The following is a 21,909-nucleotide window of genomic DNA, read 5'->3' on the forward strand; positions in this document are numbered from 1 at the left end:
TTTGTATCACTCTAGTGTACATTGCACATTGGTCCCAAAGCCATATGTATCTAAGACAAAAATGATTGCGCCTAAACCGTCAATTTTAGATATAGGTATGGTGTTTTCGGCAAAGTTTCTCCATATTTTTCAGACATTTTTTCAGTGATGTGAAACTAGGGTGGTTCACATGGTTTACGAGATCAGAATATAAACTTTTTTGCTGACGCTTTTAGGCCTTTACAATGTTCTATAATGTTTTAGAACAACCGATTTGAAGCAACTTTGCCGAAGAACCCAAATTTCTATCTCTTATACATCGCGAGTTATGATTTAGTTTCATAAGGTGTCCCAGAAAGTATGGGTACGATTTCACCATACTGCCATTTCAAGACTAATGAAGATACAAATCTGATTTTTACACATTTGATTACTGTACCCAACAAGAGTAGATTGCTATTTTTTAATTATTATTGTGTTGATTACGTAACATTTCATTGAAGCATCTCTTATCAGTCTTGCACAAATCGCATTACTTTTGAGCGACTTGGTTTTACACAATTTGTTCTATGTCAGAAAATAATTAAAATCTGAGAAAAATATATTTATCAGTGACGAAATTGTCTTATGTGGAGAGAAAAATACGAAATTTTTCGAATTTTACCATTCTCTCGAACAAAGCCAAATACAATTTCAAACAAAAAAATATGTAAAACATTTTTTATACAATGTACTTGAACTCACCACGGCGGAAGATTTTGGTAGAAACATATTTTTCTAGTAACTATTCAACAACAACAAAATGTAGGGTCTGTGCTGACCAGATAGGAATTGAACTTCTAAAATCAAAATTTTCAATGTAAACGATTATTATTCAATAAAATTTATCACAGATGCTGGTTGAAATAGCCTATAGAAATACATATATAAAAATATAAAAATATTTGATCGTTTGGAAAAGTACTATAACTTTCATTATCAAAGTCGTGCCCATACTTTCTGGTACACCCTATAACAAATAAGTTATAACAAATAAGGACCACCTTCCTGAAAAATAAGTTTTTTCGTGATAAATTTTTATACGATAGTTTCTCGCAAAAACTTTATTTCGAGCATTTTTAGAACTTTGGTTGCGCAACTGTTTGCCAAAGAAACAACTGTTGTATATCTTATGGTTGCAGAGTAATCAGAGATTTTCTTCGAAAAAGTGGTTGTTTTTAAATATCGACACAGTGCTGACCCGATTTTGTCTGCCCCCGATTTTGTCTGCCCCCGATTTTGTCTACCCCCGATTTTGTCAGCTTTTGACCCGATTTTGTCAGCCTATTTAGGATATAATATTGTTCGTCATGTTTTATCGTGCTTACATTTGAACTGATCCCGTATGATTATATATGACGCCAAGAAGCGTCCATAAAATAAGTCTCGCAAGGTTAGGCTTTTCAAACCCCCCATCCCATTTGTTATATGAAGATTCCAAAATTTTTGTATGGATCGTCACACTACGCTGAAGCTTCCCTCATCTTAAGAGCGTGATGTAATTTATGAATGACTCTCAGGTTAGATATTATAGAGGTTAAGCTTTGATTGAGATTAGTAGTACTATTGCAGTACTAGTGAGGCGCCATCCACAAATTACGTAACTCTCGAAGGGGGGAAAAGGTATGCTCAAGCCTTACGGCTCATTCAAAATTTTTAAAATTTTCATACAAGAAGCATTAAGAAGGCGGGGGTAGGGGTCGAAAAATTCCAATTGTAGTGTAAAAAATAATGCGTAATAAATGGATGCTGGCTAATATGATTTTGAACACCGATAAGGGACTGAATAAAATAGGAAAATTTTGCTCTAAAAATCGCAATGATTTGAGAACGGTTAGAGATTAAAAAAAAAATCGTCATACATAAGAAAATTCGATATCAAATATCGTTCTGTCCCTAATTTCAAACCCACTTATATTCTCAATACATGAATCTATATTGAAATTTTGTTTGAAAAATTTCAGTAAAATATGTCAAATTACGCGGAAATGGGAATCATTTGTGGCTCAACTTTGTTGTCTTAAAAGCTAGGTTAGACACTGGAAGTAGTATCGATTCCTTAGAACATCGCTTCCCAAACTTGGCTTTCGCGACCCCCCGACCTGTCAGCGCCTCGCTTTGCTCGTTCAACAAAATGCGAGGTGACGAGGCGTTGAAGCGTCGCGAAACCCAAGTTTGGGAAACGATGCCTTAGAAGATGCCAGTAAAACTAACTCAGATGACTTCGTTGGAAAACTGTACTTTTGTCTACTAGTTATTCGTCTTATTCTTTTTGGTGTCCCCAATGAGAGGTCGTAGAGTTCTCTGCAACTTTCTCAAGTAGGTGTTCAATTAATCATTCCTTCCCATTTCTCAGCGTTCGCCAGGACAGCTCTCAACTGTTGGAGGATGCGTCAATCTTGTCTAAGAGTCAAGGGTTAGTCGTGTTTCTCAGCTTTGTGTTCTTTTGAGCACTCTCACAGCTATTAACTAATGAACGTGTTCGGAATGTAAAACAAAATTAGCGAAACCTTGCTCCAAACTCTTACAAAAAATAATATTGAAAATGTTAAATTATTACTTTTATCAGTAAACTAATATAAGCAATGAAATTGCCTTTTTGGAAAATATTAGCTGATTCATTCGTATTTGGTGCATTTATGGCACTGTTAGCCTGTTCAAAATATGAGTCAAAAAAACATTTAAAAAATCTTATGCGGATTCACTATGTTTATGTTTCTCAGTCAATTTTTGCCATAAATTTATTCAAATATATCATATTTGAGTTTTTTCCAAAATTTCCAAAAAACAAAAATTGTTTTGTTTGATAGACCTTTTTAAAAACTTATTCTAGATTTATTTTCCCCCTTCAAAGTTCATATTGTTTGTAACGCGGTCCTTAAATCAATATTTACACGTCAAAAGTTGATAAACATAAGCAAAAATAAAATGTTCCGATTTGGTCAGCCTAAAATTCACCGAGGGCTGACAAAATCGGGTCCTTACTGTATCTCTGCAAGGTCGTCAATCTTTTGTCGTCATTAAGATAATCTAGAAGATAATCTAGATAATCTTTTTATATGTTCATGATGGAAAAACTGTAGGGACGTTTTCTGTTTGAAGCGGTGAACAAAATTTTGAAAATAATATGAAAATCGACCATTATAGTCACCCCACGCAGTTGAATCACCCACAATTTATGAATCAGCTGACTTCAAAAGACAAAATTATTATCAAACTTGTCACAAAACATCACAGAATTATTTTTTACTGATAAGAAACTATGTGTAAAAATAATTCTGTGATGTTTTGTGACAAGTTTGATAATAATTTTGTCTTTTGAAATCAGCTGATTCATTAATTGTGGGTGATTCAACTGCGTGGGGTCACTGTACTTGAAAAATAATCGCGATAGCTCTTTGGTGGCTCCAGCAAAAATGTGCAAAACTAAATCACAGACAAACAGACGTCACATTCTCATCATTGTCCATCGACCACCTTTTTAACGGTCGATTCAAAAATATGGTAGGTGGCCAATCCGCCACTCATAGCGCTCGCATCGTTTTTGTTCGCGTTTGACGTTTACACACTACCGCCATCTGTTCGCCCGTCGGCCAAACACACCGATTTTAGCATTGGGCGTACATGTCCTCGCGACTATGATTTTGATCGAGATTTGTTCAAAGTGTTACGTCTGTTTGTCTGTGACTAAATGTTCTGAAAGTTTTTTATACAAAGTATTCATAACAAAATCAACGCTTTAAGATGTATTCACCATAAACCGAAATTTGAATGGTAAAGAAAGCGAAAAAAGATATATTTGATAGAACAATCGAAATAACTGAATGTAAAGTAATTTTAAATTGAATATACATGAGCTAATATTAGATCGATCACAGTGAGCGGAATCTAAGGATCGTTGGAAATTATTTGCTGAAGCAGGTTTAACAGTGCTCCTTTGAAAATTAATCCATAAAAAAAATTCTTGGTATTGTACGCGAAATACAGTTTGTCCAACTTATAAATTGCTACCGCTTAGGCTTACTAAGTAACAGGTCATGCGTACAATACCGGTCCCGTCTCCTATATTATCAGCTTTAAACGATAATAAAACGTATCATTTGACAAATTACACCCGATTCTGTTTTCGCACGGATTTTTTTTACACGGCCGTGCAAAAAAAAAATTTCCATACATTTTTTTTCCGCCAAAACCTTATTTCTGCATGAATCGTGTTACTTTTTTAGCACGGTTTTTTGAAATTTTGAACTGAAAACCTCTGTGAAAAAACAGAATCGGGTGTACTTCACATTAACAAAACCTTACTTCCAGTGATATCCTCTAATAGAGATATAGAGGTATCTGCAATTATCTTATCTGAGCATCCAGCTTATCCCATTCAATTCAATTCAATCCATTAAATCTGCCACAACGAAGTAGTCAGGGCAGCATTTGCGTGTTGAAGAATGCATGAATCTTGTGCAAGAGCCAGATATAAGTCCCAAATGTCTGTCTAAGGTAACGAACCAGGGGCTTGATCACTTTGAAACTGCTTCAGCAAATAATTTCCCTACTCACAACTCCTTAGATTCCGCTTATCAAATATCACGTTTTTTCGCTTTCTTTACCATTTAAATTTCGGTTTATGGTGAATACATCTTAGAGCGGTGATTTTTTTTTTTGAAAACTTTGTACCTAACCCTTTCAGAACATTCAATTTAGCATATTTTTGCTGAAGCCACCAAAGTGTTATCTCGATTATTTTTAAATTTATGGTCGATTATTGACTAAAAACACTTTATTTTTCAAAATTTTGTTCATCTCTTCAAACAATAAACGTCCCTACAGTTTTTACACCATGAACAAATAAAAAGACTCTTTCTAATGAGGACAAAAGATTGAGGATCTGTTTGCGCCTTTCAGAGATATCGGTATTTGAAAACCACAATTTTTTCGAAGACCATATCTGATTACTCTGCAACCAGAGATAGAACAGTTGTTTCTTCGGAAAAAAGTTGCACAATCAAAAGTTCTAAAAGTGCTCGGAACAAAGATTTTGCGAGAAATTATCTTATAAAAAATATAAAGAAAAAAATGATTTTTCAGGACCACCCTAACTTTCAAATCGGCTGTTCTAAAACATTGTAAAGGCCTAAAAGCGTCAGCAAAAAAGTTTATATTTTGATCTCGTAAGCCACGTGGGCCACCCTAATTTCACATCACCGAAAATATGTCTGGAAAATATGGCGAAATTTTGCCGAAGACACCAAATACCGTGAACGTACCATATTTGACGCGGGTCCAAACTTGACGCATTTTATTATTAATTTTATCATAAATTAATTCTAGCTTAGAATATCACTCAAAAGTTAATTGTTTAATCTTCATTTACATGTTATTGAAGGATTCCAATCGAAAACAGTTTATTTTTGATTAATATTAGGCAAAATATTAAAAACTAATATTAGGCAAATATAAAAAAATGTTTGAAAATGCATCCGACAAGTGCGTCAATTTTTCAATCCTTAGTGAATGTGCTAAATATTGTTAATCAATTTTCGTGAAAATATTTTTCTGTTTTACATTAACATCATCAATAACAACCAGTAATATTCTATTATCCATGAATTGTCGTCGAAATTTATCTAGTTTTTAAGGGTTATGACATATTTTTGTATGAAAATCTTGTGCGTCAAGTTAGGCACACAATGTTCCTTATTATTTGCTGAACAAAATGTTGGTTCGAAAATAGGAAAAGAAATATTAATGGTAATTGCATTCAAAAAATCCGTCCACAAGACAACCCAATGCTTTATGTAATCAAATGTAAAGGGCCATCAAAAAATACGCAACGTTTTCAGGAAGAAGGTGGGTTCAGGGAAACGCAACGCTTCATACAAAATTTTCGCACTTTCCATACTAAAAATGTGGTCAAGGTAGAGGGGGGTTGAAAGTGATAAAATTAAGCGCCCTACGTCACACTTTTTATAAAACAGTGTACAGAGAGAAAACAGGAGAAAAGCTTTCATTTTACGTGTTATAATTAATGAAGATTCTCAAACGGCCATTTTTGGAACCGATTGTTTTCGTTCTAAGTTTTCAATCAAGGTTTCGTAATTTTTGCAACTTCCCTCCCCGTTCCGCAACGTAGTTTATAAACGTTTCCATTGTGTGAGATCACAACGAAAATGCATCAAACTAAACAATAATGCTTGATTGTATAATCAAACTCTTGTAAAAAAAAAACACGGACGCCGTCTTCAGCCATTTAGCTGTACAGACTGGTTTAGATTCTCGGTCTGTCCAGGACCTTAAAAAAAACACGGACACCGTCTTCAGCCATTTAGCTGTACAGACTGTAACTTAACACTAGATAACGGACAAGCATGCTCCAGAGGCACAGCCGTCCTGTCGAAAAGTTTCAATGGCTGAAGCAAGACTCGAATCCACACCCCATGACACGATGAGCTTAAATGCCTGGCGACACTAACCACACGGCCACGAAGCCCGTAGGATCTTTTCGTAATCGATATTTTCTCGACATCATCATACCTGTCACTCGATATACGTTACGAAAATAGTAAATTTGGCAAAGAAAGCTCTCAGTTAATAACTGTGAAATAGACTTGCCCCTAAAACAAAAAAGTTTTAAAACACAACAGTGCACCCTCTAGATATGAGCCTTTGGATAAGAAAAAAGCTGTCTCAAAATTCCAACTCAATTGGTTGCTCCGCCAGCTGGCGCATTCAATTTGAAGTTTTCATTACCCTTTCAGTTGTTAAAAGTTAGGCTTAGGCAGCGTCCATTTATTACGTAACGCTAAAACCCCCTCCCCTCCTCCGTAACGCTTTTTGTATGAACATTTTCAAAATCAAAAATCAAAAATGGAATAAATGATTTACTTTTATTTTCCCCAGTCCAAGTAATCATTATGAAAAAGAGAACCCAATCTGACATTGTTCGGAAAGGGCTTTCTCAAGAATATTATTCAGTTCACTTTAACAAAACAGATCTAAATAATGTTAAAGCTTTAGAAAAAGCTAGACTTATGTTCGATGTCCGTGTGACATGGGAACCTGGTGGAAATTACCAGAACCCCACTCAATGCCGTCGGTCCCAAATTTGGGGTCATGGTACAAAAAATTGCCGCATGGATGCTAAATGCATGATTTGCGGAGGTTTTTCTCACGCTACCCGGGTAGAGGAGAATAGCAAAAGAATAACAAAATTTACCATTAAAATAGAATGTTTGAATAGCTAAATTTGTTCTTTGTTTGTTTGAAATAAGAGATAAAAGAACAAAAACAATAACTAAGTTTATATGGCATAAAAACTAAATAATATCATATTTTGCCATTGTAATAACAAAATAATAGCAAAAATATGCCTAGGCAAAATACAGGACGCTTCGATGCTTACTGGCTTTAAAATGGCTTGCTCTAATTTTCACCACCTAATTAAATATTTCAATCTTGTCGCTCCCTTGCGACGCCTATGCACCTATTCGTTTCCATCATTTGCTTCTATAGACTCCCTTTTCCTTTGAGTCGCATGACCGCTACAGCCACAAAACACAAATAATACAAAATAATCACGGTCGAAACCTTCTCCTATGTATACAAAATATGTTATTATTTAGATATTGATAACAAAATAATAACTAAATAAGCTATTCACGAGTAGATATAAAAAAAGGTAATTTTAGTTCTTTTACTTTAATATCTAAATTTAGCATGATTGAAAAATAAACTTTTTGCTTTCCAGCGAAAAACATTTGCTTTTTGAATCTTCAATGAATATCATACGAACTGTAAAATGAGCTATTATGGCAAAATTTGATGTTGGTTTGTTCTCGTGAATTATTTAAATAAAGTTTTCAAATATCAAAATAATGACATATTTTACTGTGATGGCGATGTTTGTTATTCTTTAGATATTTAATAGTTTTTTTAGTATGTTTGCACAAATAACAAATTTTACCATGATAGTATATTTTGTTATTGATTAGTTATTACATGACTTTCAAGAATAACATACCAATGACAAATTTTGCTATGATTGTATGTTTTGCTATTGATAAGATATTTAATGTCATATATTAATAACATAATAATGGTTAAAGCAGATATGATAGCAAAATATGTTCTTATTTTACCATTATTTTGTTATTCACCTCTACCCGGGTAAGGACGTCTGTCCAGTGAAGCAAGATACCGATAAGTTCATATGCGCCAATTGCGGTGGCAATCATAAGTCAAATGTTTGGGCTTGCCCTTCGCGTAGGCGAGTCGTCGAGGCTCGTGCCAGGCAGATGAAAGATAATATCCGTTACGATAACGGTCGTTTCCGGAATTTTCCTGGTAGAGTTTCGAACAATGCTCATTTTTCAGTTAACGATCGCTTGATTAGGAATCATACCCATCAGGAAGATTATAATCATGCTCATTCACAAACTAATTTTAATCCGTCGGGTAGCCGTTCGAATCTTTTAATTTCGAATGTATCTACCCAAGGATTTTGCCGATATCGTAGCAGGTAATTTGAACTCCTCCCCTATTCATACTATGAATACCTATTCTAATTGTTTCATAACAAATGAAAAAAAAAAACCCTGCCGCCACTCCTGTTTCCTAACTTCTACTCCGCCTACTTCAAGATAATGTACCTACTTCAAGTGACATGTCTGCCTTTGATTTTAATTTTCTAACTGAACAATTGAATCTAATGATTGATGCAATGTTCAAAGCCACCACTATGACTGAAGCAGTCCAAGTTGGTGTAAAATTTACTAATCAAATTGTTATTGGATTACGTTGTAATTTGTAATGGATCCAATAAATAATAATTTAAATATTTTAAATTGGAATGCTCGTTCTTTGAATGGTAAAGAGGACGAGATGTTTAATTTTCTTACAGCAAATAACGTGCATATAGCAGTTATTACTGAAACGTATTTAAAACCTGGATCCAAACTCAAAAAAGATCCACGATGACTTGCAAAAATTGACTCGCAATAAGTCAAATTTTTTTGTCATTGGTGACTTTAATGCCAAACATCGGTAATGGAATAATTCTCAAAGTAAATCCAACGGCAGAATTTTATTTGATGAGTGCTCTTCAGGATATTTCTCAATTCAATACCCTGATAGCCCTACTTGTTTTTCCTCTTCTAGAAATCCATCTATGATTGATTTGGTCTTAACCGACTCTAGTCATCTTTGTAGCCAACTGATTACTCATGCTGATTTTAATTCTGATCATGTCTCGGTTACGTTTCAAATATCCCATGAAGCGATTATCAACCCAATCAGCTCCACTTTCAATTATTTTCGAGCCGACTGGAATATATATGAAACGTATATTGACTCTAATCTTGTTGTTAACATTTCTTTACAAACAAAACTTGATATTGACAATGCTCTTGAAACTTTAACAAATTCATTGCATTGCATTGCAATTCCAAAATGTGAAGTAAAATTTGAAACCGTGATTATAGACGATGATCTTAAACTCTTGATCCGTCTTAAAAACGTGAGGAGAAGGCAATTTCAACGCACTCGCGATCCTGCTATGAAAATTATATGGCAGGATTTGCAGAAAGAAATCAAGAAAGGTTTTTCACAATTAAAAAACAAAAATTTTGAAGATAAAATTTCTCAATTGGACCTTTTGGAAATCAACTAAAATATTGTAAAAAAAAACCTCAGAAGCAAATCCCGGCATTGAAAGAGGTAAACAAACTATTACTAACTAATTGCGAAAAAGCTCAAAAACTTGCTATGCAGTTTGAAGGCGCGCACAATTTTAATTTAGGACTTACTAGCCCAATTGAAAATCAAGTTACTCAGGACTTCGAAAATATTCTCAATCAAGAGAACGTTTTCGAAAACTCCTGGGAGATTGATTTGGACGAAGTGAGAACTATTATTAAAAAAATTAAAAAACATGAAAGCTCCTGGCGATGCTGGAATTTTCTACAACCTCATCAAGAAACTTCCAGAAAGTAGCTTATCATTCTCAGTTGACATATTTAACAAATGTTTTCAATTAGCATATTTTCCTAACAAATGGAAAAATGCTAAGGTTGTACCAATCTTAAAACCAGACAAAAATCCTGCAGAAGCTTCTAGCTATCGTCCAATCAGTTTGCTTTCCTCCATCAGTAAACTTTTTGAAAAGGTCGTTTTGAACAGAATGATGGTCCGCATCAACGAAAATTCAAGTTTTGCCAATGAACAGTTCGGATTCCGACATGGACATTCGACCACTCCTCAACTTTTACGTGTAACAAATTTGATCTGTTCCTGAAGGCTATTCTACTGGTCTTGCTCTTCTAGACATAGAAAAAGGATTCGACAGTGTTTGGCATGAAGGCTTGATTGTAAAATTAAAAAACTGTATTTCCCAACATACATTGTTAGAATAATTCAAAGTTATCTGTCAAATCGTACACTTCAGGTTAATTATCAGAACTCCAGGTCTGAAAAAAACTGTAAGAGCTGGTGTTCCTCAAGGCAGCATATTGGGACCAATATTATACAATATTTTCACATCTGACTTACCTGAGTTACCTCAGGGATGTCAAAAATCTCTGTTTGCGGATGACACAGGCCTCTCCGCCAAAGGACGAAGCCTGCGTGTCATCTGTAGTCGATTGCAAAAAAGTTTAGATATTTTTTCTTCATACTTGCGAAAAGGGAAGATTTCTCGTAATGTTTCCCGAACTCAACTAATAATATTCCCACATAAACCAAAAGCTCTTTATTTGAAACCTTCAAGTAGACATGTTGTCACGATGAGAGGGGTTCCAATAAATTGGTCAGATGAAGTTAAGTATCTAGGGCTCATGCTAAATAGATAAGAATTTAACTTTCAAAAATCATATTGAGGGCATTCAAGCCAAATGTAACAAATATGTAAAATGTATCTATCCCCTTATTAATAGAAAATCAAAACTTTGTTTTAAGAACAAGCTTTTGACAAACAAACAAATTTTCAGGCCAGCCATGTTGTATGCAGTACTAATATGGACTAGTTGTTGTAATACCAGGAAAAAAGCTCTGCAGAGAATTCAAAATAAAATTTTGTAAATGATTCTGAAGCTTCCTTCCTGGTATAGTACCAATGAGTTACATAGAATATCCAATGTTGAAACATTGGAACAAATGTCAAACAAAATAATTAATAATTTCAGGCAAAAATCGTTACAATCTTCTATTGCCACGATTAATGCGTTATATATTTAGGTTAAGTTAGGTTAGGTAAATTGAAAACATGTTTTTTTCTCTTATAAGCAGGTGAAATCAACTCACCTGTAAAAAATCTGAACTGCTACGGCAAATGAAATGTAATATGTTGTAAACAAAATGTTAATAAAATCTTAAATTTGTTTTACCAAATTATGTCACGCTAAATTTCGACATTTTCGACCACCTCCGCCCCCCCCCTTTGTCACGTTTTTTGTGTGAGTCCTCCGAAAATTTTGTAAGGCTTGTCACGCTTGGCTTGACCCACTCCCCCCCCCCCTTGGAGCGTGACGTAATTTGTGCATGACCCCTTAGGATGATAGTGTTGTCTAATAACACAGAACATCTAGAAATAAGAAATTATTGTAATGTTTGGAATGGTACTAAAAAATAAACTGAAATTAATACTTATATTTTGTGCCAAAAATATTGAGATTTACATGTAGCGCAAGCGATTTGAAGGTGAATTTTCAAGTTATAAAATATGACCTTCAGTCAAATCTTCATAACTTTGTTGTTTTCCAACCAATTTCGAGGCTCGTAGCATCATTCTTTTTAAAATTAAATTCATGAAGTTAGTAGAATATCAAATTTGTTCAAAATGAAAACTAGTCTTAGATAAAAGTAGTTCTCTCAAAATTTTTCCTCTTTAAAAAATCTTTGTTTTACCATAACTTTATGAATATTTATCCGATTACAGATCTTTTTACATGCTTTCAAAGCTAATTTACGAGTCGAGTCTAGTACACGACACTGAAGACGGCCTTACAGTTGAGGTCGAAATACGCGTATCTGTCAAAGGATACAAACTCTAGTGGAATTAAATGGTATAGTACTAAATTCGGTTTTTTCATCTACCTAATTTACTTGTTTTCGAACTGTGTATACAACAAATTGAATTAGATATAGTTTTGATAGTTTTTTTTTAACAAAAACGTGATTTTTCAATTTTTTAACAAGAAATTACATTTTTACTGATTAACTGAAGTTTATAAGGCATCTTGTTTCTCCTACGAGTTGAATAGTGCATATATTCTTTAAAAAAATCAAAAATATTTGTTTTTAAATATTCGTGAAAAGCTGCTTTTAAGACCATTTATTTTGAAAGTTTAACAAATGAGAACAACCAGTTTCAGCTTAAGTAATGACGTTCAACTGACAAAAAATTGAAAAATATTCAGTGAAACCTCCATGCTATTGAATGGACCATCGACTCATGGAAATATCGAGTCATAGAACAGCAATCCTTTGGAAACCTGCTTCTAGGGACCAAATTGGTAACCATGAAATTTTGTTTTTAGTATGGTTCCATGAGTCGATATCGAGTCATGAAACATCGACTCACTGTAGTAATTTTCGTTAAAAATTCATGTTTTGGGCAGTTTTTGCTAAATAACTAAATCAAAACTATTTGTTAATTAATTTGTTGTACTCTCAGTTTAAAAACGACTAAAATTGATTCAAAAACATGTAAACAGATCTAGAATCGGTTAACTATGCATGAAGTTATGATAAAACAAAAGTGATTTTTTTAGTAAAGAGAAGAAAAATTTGAAGAAAACTTCTTTTAACTAAGACTACTTTTAATTTTAGACAAATTTGATTTTCTACAAACTTTTTAAAAATTTGAAATTGAAGAGAATGGTGTTAAAAGCTTCAAAATTGGATGGAAAACAACAAAGTTATGAAGATTTAACTGAAGGTCATATTTCATAACTTGAAAATTCACCTTCAAATCGTTTGAGCCACCTCTAAGTCTCAATATTGAGGTATCTCATTTTATGTTATTTGAATTCAGAAGATCACACGAATTTTTGGTTTTAAGAACTTTCGAAAACTAAGCCTCATATCTTACGTTGGACACATATTTGATGTAATTAAAGTTTTTTTTACGTAACGTTTTTTTTATAAGAATATCTTCACATATCCGATATAACGTTGATAGAAAAGCGTTGATAACTCCACGCAACTGACGTTATAATTTCAAATAGGTTGCTCATTAGCATTGATGTGCATCTAATCTGGAGCAAATAACAATATACAGATCAAAGCATATATAGATCCGTGCTTTTGTAAATGAAAGTAAAGTTCTTCTCATTCACAGAAATATGTTTCTATTTCACTCTTTGATTTTCAGAAAATGTTACATTGGTGATTAAAAATGATACACATCTCGTAATGTTCAAATTAAAAGCAATAAAATGCGATTTTCTTAAATTTCAAAGCATACAACATAATTTCCATTCAGAGTTTCATAAAATATGAAGTAGTTAATATAATTTACACTTTCGTGTAATAATTTAACTTACCTAGGCCACGTGTATATTCCCGACACTTCAAAACCGTAGTGCCAAGCACCAAAGTAGGCACCTTGATTTTTTGGACCCGTACAAACACCATGACCGTGCGCCTTATTATCCTCCCATCCACCGCAAAATGTACCGCCATCCTCAAAGTCATAGCGACCACCGCTGATTTTCTGATGACCGTCAGAGCCAGCTGGGCTCACTATTCCTTGTTCTGGAACACTACTAGCCATATTTGCATGCTTTTCCTTTAATGAACACCTCTCTATTTGCGTATAGACCAGATTTCACTATTTATTTTCGCACAAACGGTAACACTTAATCTGCTTTCTCTGGTCTTGTAACGCATTCGATGATAATAATTGTAATGATTTCGCAGCTTCATGGGAAGAATATTGCATGCCTTTTCTAAATCATTGGTAAACGTATAATCTAGATGCTTCACTCACTATTGACTATTCACTTGGACTATTTCAACTCTTCGGTATGGACAGCTCAGTACACACATGTATTACCATTTCGATGAATCTACGCGAAAAAAAACATTAAATCACTTATTGATTTGGATAACGCATAAATAACATCAAATGCGATTCATTCCGGATTGTATCACATTTCACCGTTGCTCAACATAGCATGCTATTCTAAATCCATTTCGCTCGTTGCTTAGCTTCTCTGCACATGATGTTGCTTCGTCATGGAAACAAGTATTGTTAAACTGCCAATTTGAGAGTACACTCCTACTATTATGCTTCCTGGTATACATTGGCAATCATAGGAACGGCGTTGTAATTGTACAGATTATCCTAATGCAGTACATTTCGTATTAAAAATAACTTTGTTTCAGCCAAAATTTTCAACTCACTACCACAGTTACAGCCGTTACCGCGAGCTATTGACACCAAGTTTCCTTTTCTTCTCGTTCAACATTCATGCATTACTTAGCTGCCAGCAGTTGTAGACGAATTTTCCTTCTGCAATTTTCATTCAGTAATTGAATCAGTCACAAATAGAGATGAAATATATAATACAAACGGTTGGAACGTTCTGTTTTCTGTAGTTACACAAGAATGGTGCTGACTAAATGATATACGAAAATTAACAAAGTTTTTGATTGATACAAAATATAAGGTCTATGTTTTTGAATAGAACAATATTTGTAGACTAAACAATTTTTTATCGTATCAAACAGTCAAACATTGCATTGTGATTAGGCAGCGTCAATGAATGACGTAGCATTATTTTACCATTTTTTGACACCCCCTCCCCCATGGTTGGTCACAAAATCGTAGACTCCCCCTTCCCCCTGAAATGCTACGTCATTTTTGGACGATCCCTTATGAAAATTACACTGTGATTATGAAAATACACTGTGAATGTTTTTATCGGGATTCGAGTGTACGAAGGTACGGTGCTGTCATCTGGGAAAAGTTTGCTCGATGCGTGAAGCGTCGAAAATTTTACCCGGCAAGGTATAGGAAGCGAAATTTCAAATGCTCATATAAAATTAACTACAATAGTTATTTAAAATCTTTTCAGTATATGTTGATATACTTTTGATGGGCTACATTATAGGCATATAATTTTGAGTTTTATATTTTTTTCTCAATATGCTGCTGATTTTATAGCTGATCAATAGTCTAACCCCGTACACTTAACAGAATTTAATTAAAAAGTGTTTTGAATTTTTTAGAAGCATTTGAAAATTGACTTCCTATACTTTGCCATGTAAAATAATCGGAGCTTCACGCATAGGGTCAACTGTGGTAATTACCTTCGTAGACGCGAATTTACCATTTTTGATTCGCGTCTACGAAGGTAATTACCACAGTTGACCCTATTTTTTTACATGGCAAAGCGTAGGAAGTAAATTTTCAAATGCTTCTAAAAAATCAAAACGCATTTTAATTAAATTCTGTTAAGTGTACGTACGGGGTTAAACATTTGATAATCTATAGAATAAGCAGCATACTGAGAAAAAATATAAAACTCAAAATAATATGCCTATAAGCCATTTTACGAGACAGTCGGATGACGTTTTCTGGCGGGCCGCTCATTGTTATTGTTTTAAAAACTAGTATGATATGTGAATGGCGCTGGTAAAGTTTTTGTTGGTGATGACATTTTTATCTCTTTCTGGCTATTTTTCTACGCGGTTACATGTCTGATGTTACCAGTAAATGAAATAAATTCTTCCCTGCCTGCTGATTTTGATTTTACTGGGGAAGATTGAAAAGCTCGTTGCACGCCATTATTGAATGAGCTCCTCCCTAATGTGGCGCTAGAAGAAACGTAAATAAATGGGCCCGCCAGCAAGTTTCAAAGCTGGTAAACAAACAAAAAACATATGATTCGAAACGTCTCATAAAATGGCTTATAGAGTCTGTCAACATATTTTAACTAACTGTTCTGCCGTGAATCGCATATCAGTTCCATCTGTAAAAAGTAGCATTGAGAAAATGGGTTGTGAAATTTCCAAACTTGTTTTCCATACGAATATTCAAAAAAATCCAGAGGATTGGAACATGTTTAAAACTTAATGAAACTTTCACAATTTGCTTAGCACTACGATATATTTACGAGTCAATTATTAAGATGATCAAAACACGTTACATTTTTGTGTTACACTGTGCGAAGATCTGTAGTGGGACTGATATGCGGTTACTTTTCATTATGGGACAATTTGACTTGATGTTTTTTCCTTATCTTTCCGAACAAATCATAGTATCTCATTAGTGCAGCTGAAAGAGCATTGAAAGATATTTTGAAAACTGATCTCAACTCAATGTTGACGAAAATGCAGATGGGACTGACATGCGATTGAAGGCAGTATTGTAGTTAATTTTATTTAAGCATTTGAAATTTCACTTCCTATACCTTGCCGGGTAGAATTTTTGGACGCTTCACGCATCGAGCAAACTTTTCCCAGATGGCTGCACCGTACCCTCGTACACTCGAATTGAATTTACTTACAAGATGAACCAATCTACGACTAAGACATCTCAACAATGGAGCAAAGAATAAGATTAATGGAAATTGCTTTGCGTTTGAGGTGAAAACGTATTTGGACCAATTGAGTCGATCGAAAAATCTGGCAAATATTCTTTTTTTTGTATAAAGTATATTTTTGAAAAAATATCATGTTTTATACAAATTTCCATTAATTTAGTTGTTTGGCCCATTGAAATTGTTATCTATCAAAACAGTCCCAAAAACAAAAATTATCTATAAAAGTTTTGCTCCATCTTATCAATATCACTATTTGAAACATTTTTTGTTAGAATGGTTAAGCCATGATATGAGCGGAAAGTATTTGAAGCTTTAGACGAAAACTGTCTTCTCCAAAGTTGTTTGTATCAGTTAGATTGTTTGTTTAGTGTTATTCAACAGTAGGGTGGTCCCAAGTTTCATAGAAGATAAATAGCTCACTTTCTTATTTTTAGAAATTATGGTATACATGCTTTAGAAAAGTTGTAGAACATTTAATTTCAAGCAGCTTTGCCATGTTGGCATAGGGTGAATTGGGCAATTTTTTAGTGTAAATTTAGTGTGTATTTTTATGCCCCACCGGTGGGACACTAGTTTGTTTAGCTAAATTGTGGCTAATATGTTGAAGGTTTACTGTGTGGTATTTATTTCTATCCAACTGCTATATTTTTTCTGATAATATTGAATATTCCACTAAGGTCGAACTTTTGACCCATCTTACTCTACTTAGGCGTCCGGTTTGAATTGAATACGGTCTTCGGCAAAGTTGTAGGTGATGAATGTTTCTATATGTATCAGTGTAGCTCTAACACTTAGGAGCACACTGACAAACACTATGACCGATTGTTCGTCACCACAGGTGTCGACATTCATTAGTCTACGTTTATAATGAAGCCATTAGAATAATTATATTCAAAATCAAAGTTTCATGAGTCGCATCAATTACCAAGGTGAATCCTGATCATGTAACTTTTTAATCCTTCCCACTAATAAGAACCTTTCCTGCGACAACCGTGGAGATTTAGAGGTGATCTCGGTCTCAACAACGGTTGTCATACTAACATTTCTTCCCCTTCTCGTGACTATAAGGACGTGGTCGGTACTGTTATTGACTTCATTATATTTTGAGCTCTCTAATTGTGCACATTGAGAATAATTAGCTAATCGCAAGCCCCGTTCGTTGTTTCTCTGTGCAATTTCGATTGTTCAAGTCAATCACGGAGTAGCAACTACGAATTATGCTTGACAAGTAAAGAGTTCCACATGTGATGAACCTATGGGGTTAACCTGGAAGGGAGGCACAGATACTACACATGAAATACGACACATAGTTTTTTCAAACTGCAAGAAAACTAGCTTGCAACGGCAATCAAGGCAGACTTGATGAAAATTGCATTTTCTTTTGTTTTGTACCTACGAACATGGAAAAAGGGCCAAAGTTTTCTATGCATTACATTTTCGTTTATATGGGAAAAAGTAAAATGATGCGTATTTGAATACTTTATATTCAATCAGAAAAAAGGGGCTAGCGTGACATTACTTTTGAATAAGCATGAATAGCTTCTCAATCGATTTTTTGTCACATTAGATGAAATGCAAAAATATGTTTTGATCAATTCTTCTTCTTCTTCTTGCTGGCGTTACGTCTCAACTGGGACAGAGCCTGCTTCTCCGATTAGTGTTCTTATGAGCACTTCCACAGTTATTAACTGAGAGCTTTCTTTGCCGATTGACCATTTTTGCATGTGTATATCGTGTGTGGCAGGTACGAAGATACTCTATGCCCTGGGAATCGAGAAAATTTCCTTTACGAAAAGATCCTCGACCAGCGGGATTCGAACCCACGACTCTCAGCATGGTCATGCTGGATAGCTGCGCGTTTACCGCAACGGCTATCTGGGCCCCGTAATTACGCGTTTTAATCATGTTTGTCCATTGTTTAAGATTCGGGCTCACAGTGACAGTTCGTGACAGCAGAATCTCGGCCCACCCTGCGTACATGAATTTTGTATCGGTTTCTCCCTCCCAGGGGTTAACCAAGCCTGCGACAAAAAATAACTCAATGAAAAACAAAAGCATTAATCAATAATTTTATAACCCATTTCGTGCCAAATCGTATTCCGAGCTGGCAGCACCTTCTCAGATTTCAATGAAATTTTATGGAGGTGTAGACCTTGACTAAGTAAAGTATTTAGCATACTTAGTTTTTCCAAAATTTATCTGGGCTATCATTTAAAATGGGCCAAACTGTTTTGCCCGGTTTTTTTCTTTCAAAATAATGTATTCGAAAAATGCAATTCTTACAAAAAAAAAGTATTCTAAAATGTAATATTATAAGATGTGAATCTAAAGTTACATATTTGAATAAATAATAATAACAATAATAAATCAGCCAATGGCATTAAAAACTTTATTATAAATTAGGGAAGGTTGGCCGGTATTCGCCATGTACTGGTTATTCGCCATTATATACCGATTATATACCGTTTTACGACATATATGATTGCCAATTGTTTAGTGTTCGCTAAATTCCTTTTAGATGATATGGAAATCCTCTTAGAAACCTCAAAATTTGCTCAGAAAAACAATAGAAAAAAATAAATTTCCTTAAAATGTTTGCTTCTTTGCACCTTGTTTCGCCATGGTGTTCCTGATTCGCTACCCTCCATAAGAAATCAACATAGTTGGCGAATTCAGGAACCAAAATTAAAAAGGTGGCGAATACTGGTGCAGGGGATCCAGTAATTGCCACCTCAATTATTAATACAAAAACAAAGTTTCTTACTAGCTTTTATATTTTCCTGCTGAGCATGGATTGAAAACTCTCGTTTAACGTATTGACAGTAATCAAAGGTCTTTTAATTTATGATACACCTCCCCTAAATCAATCCTTCCATGTCATGGAATCATTCATTGGCAAGCTTCGAACCGAAAATATTCAACAGTGTACTGTGACTCAGAAATCATTTCAAAACTACAGAACCCAACGGTCTCTAGTTGCCGACTTTCACTACAACATATGGCTGGCAAAAAAACTGATGGTCGTTTTTCTCAATGATGATGAGAACACACTGTTATATATAAATAAATATCAGCTACTCTGCTCGATCCGTAAACGTCTACGGAAAGTACTGATGAGTCTATTCGGCTGGTTGCAAAGCTACGTCAAAACGAAAAATAAGTTTTCTGAGCGATTCATAAATTTTCGATAATAATTGCAAAAATAGTATCATCTAGATTCTAAAAGAAGAAAACGCATTTTTTAGACTTATTGAATTGTATGTGGACCAATTATAGTAAACTTTACAGTCTAACCTGCTACTCAATTATAAATGTATATTCGTATGTCATATTTCACCATCCATCCTTGAGTATAGCTACTGTAGATTCATTCCTTCGCAACGTGTTTCTTTTTCTCCTTTTGCTAAGATCGATGGATTGTGGCATACGGCGACGATTATTCCTTAATGATTTCAGGTTTTCTTACACAATCCATTCGAGCTTAGTTCAACTCATTTTTGTGCACTGAAGTGGGTTGAAAATAATTTCGTCGATTTTAAGCTCCCTTTTCCCCATACACCCATACACTCGCAGTGAAGTAATCCACAATTTTAGCGAATTAGATATGGTTCTGGCACATTTTTCAGCCTCCAAAGGCAAACTTTATAATTCCACACGTATTCCGCATTTTCACAGATGGAATTTTTGACTAGGAAATGTACGACAGAAACCACTAGAACAAACTTCTACACTAAAATGAAACCAAGAAAATGCATCCCTAAAATCAACATCGTCATCACACGCGAAAGCATGAGCTCATTTTTCGACGGAACGTAGACTTTTATGACAATTTTCTTCACATTGTTTCAATAGATTTCCTCTGAAAATGTCTGCGACAATCTTTTTGTTTCAACGAATTGACTATTGATAGCGAGTTTTCTATGCACGAAACACATAACGCACAAGGAGGCACAAGCAGTGAAGGCCATGAAATTAATCATTTACCACACATAGTTCACTTATTTCCCTTAAAAACTAAGCATTTGCAATTAGTTCTACCGAAATGGTGCAACACTACGTCAACTACATAATGTATGAAAATAGATAACCTAACAACAATTACTAAGTATTCTCCATTTTCACTTTTCTAAAATCACTGATATTCATTTCACTCTGCGTATGGTGAAAATTGGTGGACACAGTGTAGTGTTTCACGACGAGGAAAAGGTATTTTTACGTTTAAATCAAAATATTTGACAATACAAACGAAAATCATTATTTCCCTCACGTATATTTCTTTCCTCTCTACTTTTCACTCATTCGACGTGGAAATACTTGCACAGTTCGCCGAACGCACACTCACATGTTACTGACAATAGGATTTTCCGCGTAGAAGTTTTTCCTTCCACTCGAAGTGAAGCTCGTCTGTTTTTTGACACCAGGCTGCACTCACTCTCACTTTGGTGCCACCAGCAACATGTAGGTAGGTATAATACCACGTTCTAGGAGACATTAGTATAGCATTTCGTCTCTGCATGCTTGCAATGAATCCAGTGAGTGAATATGTGCGGAAAATCGAGGAAAATTCTCTGAGATTTTCATTCATGCACAACTACAAGGGGGTCGACAAAAGATTCCACAATCTACATTACAATCTGAGCTCTGTCTCTGTCACCGAACTTTGATATGAAACATAATCGAAATCTCGCAAACACACGATCTTCAGATATAAAATGACGAACAGTAATTAGATAATGTTGTCTCCTGCTATTAATTGTATTAATTAATTGGAGTAATTACCACATGCGGAAAATAATAGAAAACATAACAATTTAAAATCTAAATTGTATAGTAATGTATACTACACCAGTTGTGGTCATCATGCGGCCCTCGAGGCCCAAGTATGCGGTCTGCGGATGGGCCTACCAGATGGAATCATTTGGAAGGACATGCCCTCCTTTTTAATTCCTTTATTAGTATCATTTCGAAAATTGCATTAATGTCTTATATCTAAATGTTTTGTGTTAGGCTAATATATCATCCTAACGTGATGAAATTAAATAAAGCTTTCATTACCATTTTTTTAAATAACTTATTACATTTCATTAACCGTAGCAGTTCAGAATTTCTACAGGTGAGTTGAATTAACCTGCTCATAAGAGAAAAACCGCTTTCAAATAATCCAACTCAACCTAAATATATAACGCATTAATCGTGGCAATAATTTGCTGTTAATAAGTGGATACAGATATTTTATATATTCGTTACATCTGGCTTGAATGCCCTCAATGTAATTTTTTATCTAGCTTGAGTCCTAGATACTTAACTTCATCTGACTAACTTATTGGAACCACTCCCATCATGACAATAT

General features: G+C 34.5%; 1 protein-coding gene across 1 annotated transcript in view; it reads right to left on the reverse strand.

Moving 5' to 3' along the window:
• LOC5574375 (junctophilin-3) overlaps nt 1–20,793 on the reverse strand; it is a 51,355-nt gene extending 30,562 nt beyond the window's left edge. Inside the window, 3 exon segments of the mRNA XM_021844393.1 lie at nt 13,554–14,524; nt 20,125–20,289; nt 20,662–20,793. Coding sequence (XP_021700085.1) covers nt 13,554–13,783 — 230 coding nt within the window. The 5' untranslated portion in view covers nt 13,784–14,524; nt 20,125–20,289; nt 20,662–20,793.
• Between the last annotated feature and the right edge of the window lie 1,116 nt (nt 20,794–21,909).

The sequence above is a fragment of the Aedes aegypti genome, chromosome 2 (genome assembly GCF_002204515.2).
Source record: "Aedes aegypti strain LVP_AGWG chromosome 2, AaegL5.0 Primary Assembly, whole genome shotgun sequence".
In the NCBI taxonomy this organism is placed as follows: Eukaryota; Metazoa; Arthropoda; class Insecta; order Diptera; family Culicidae; genus Aedes; species Aedes aegypti.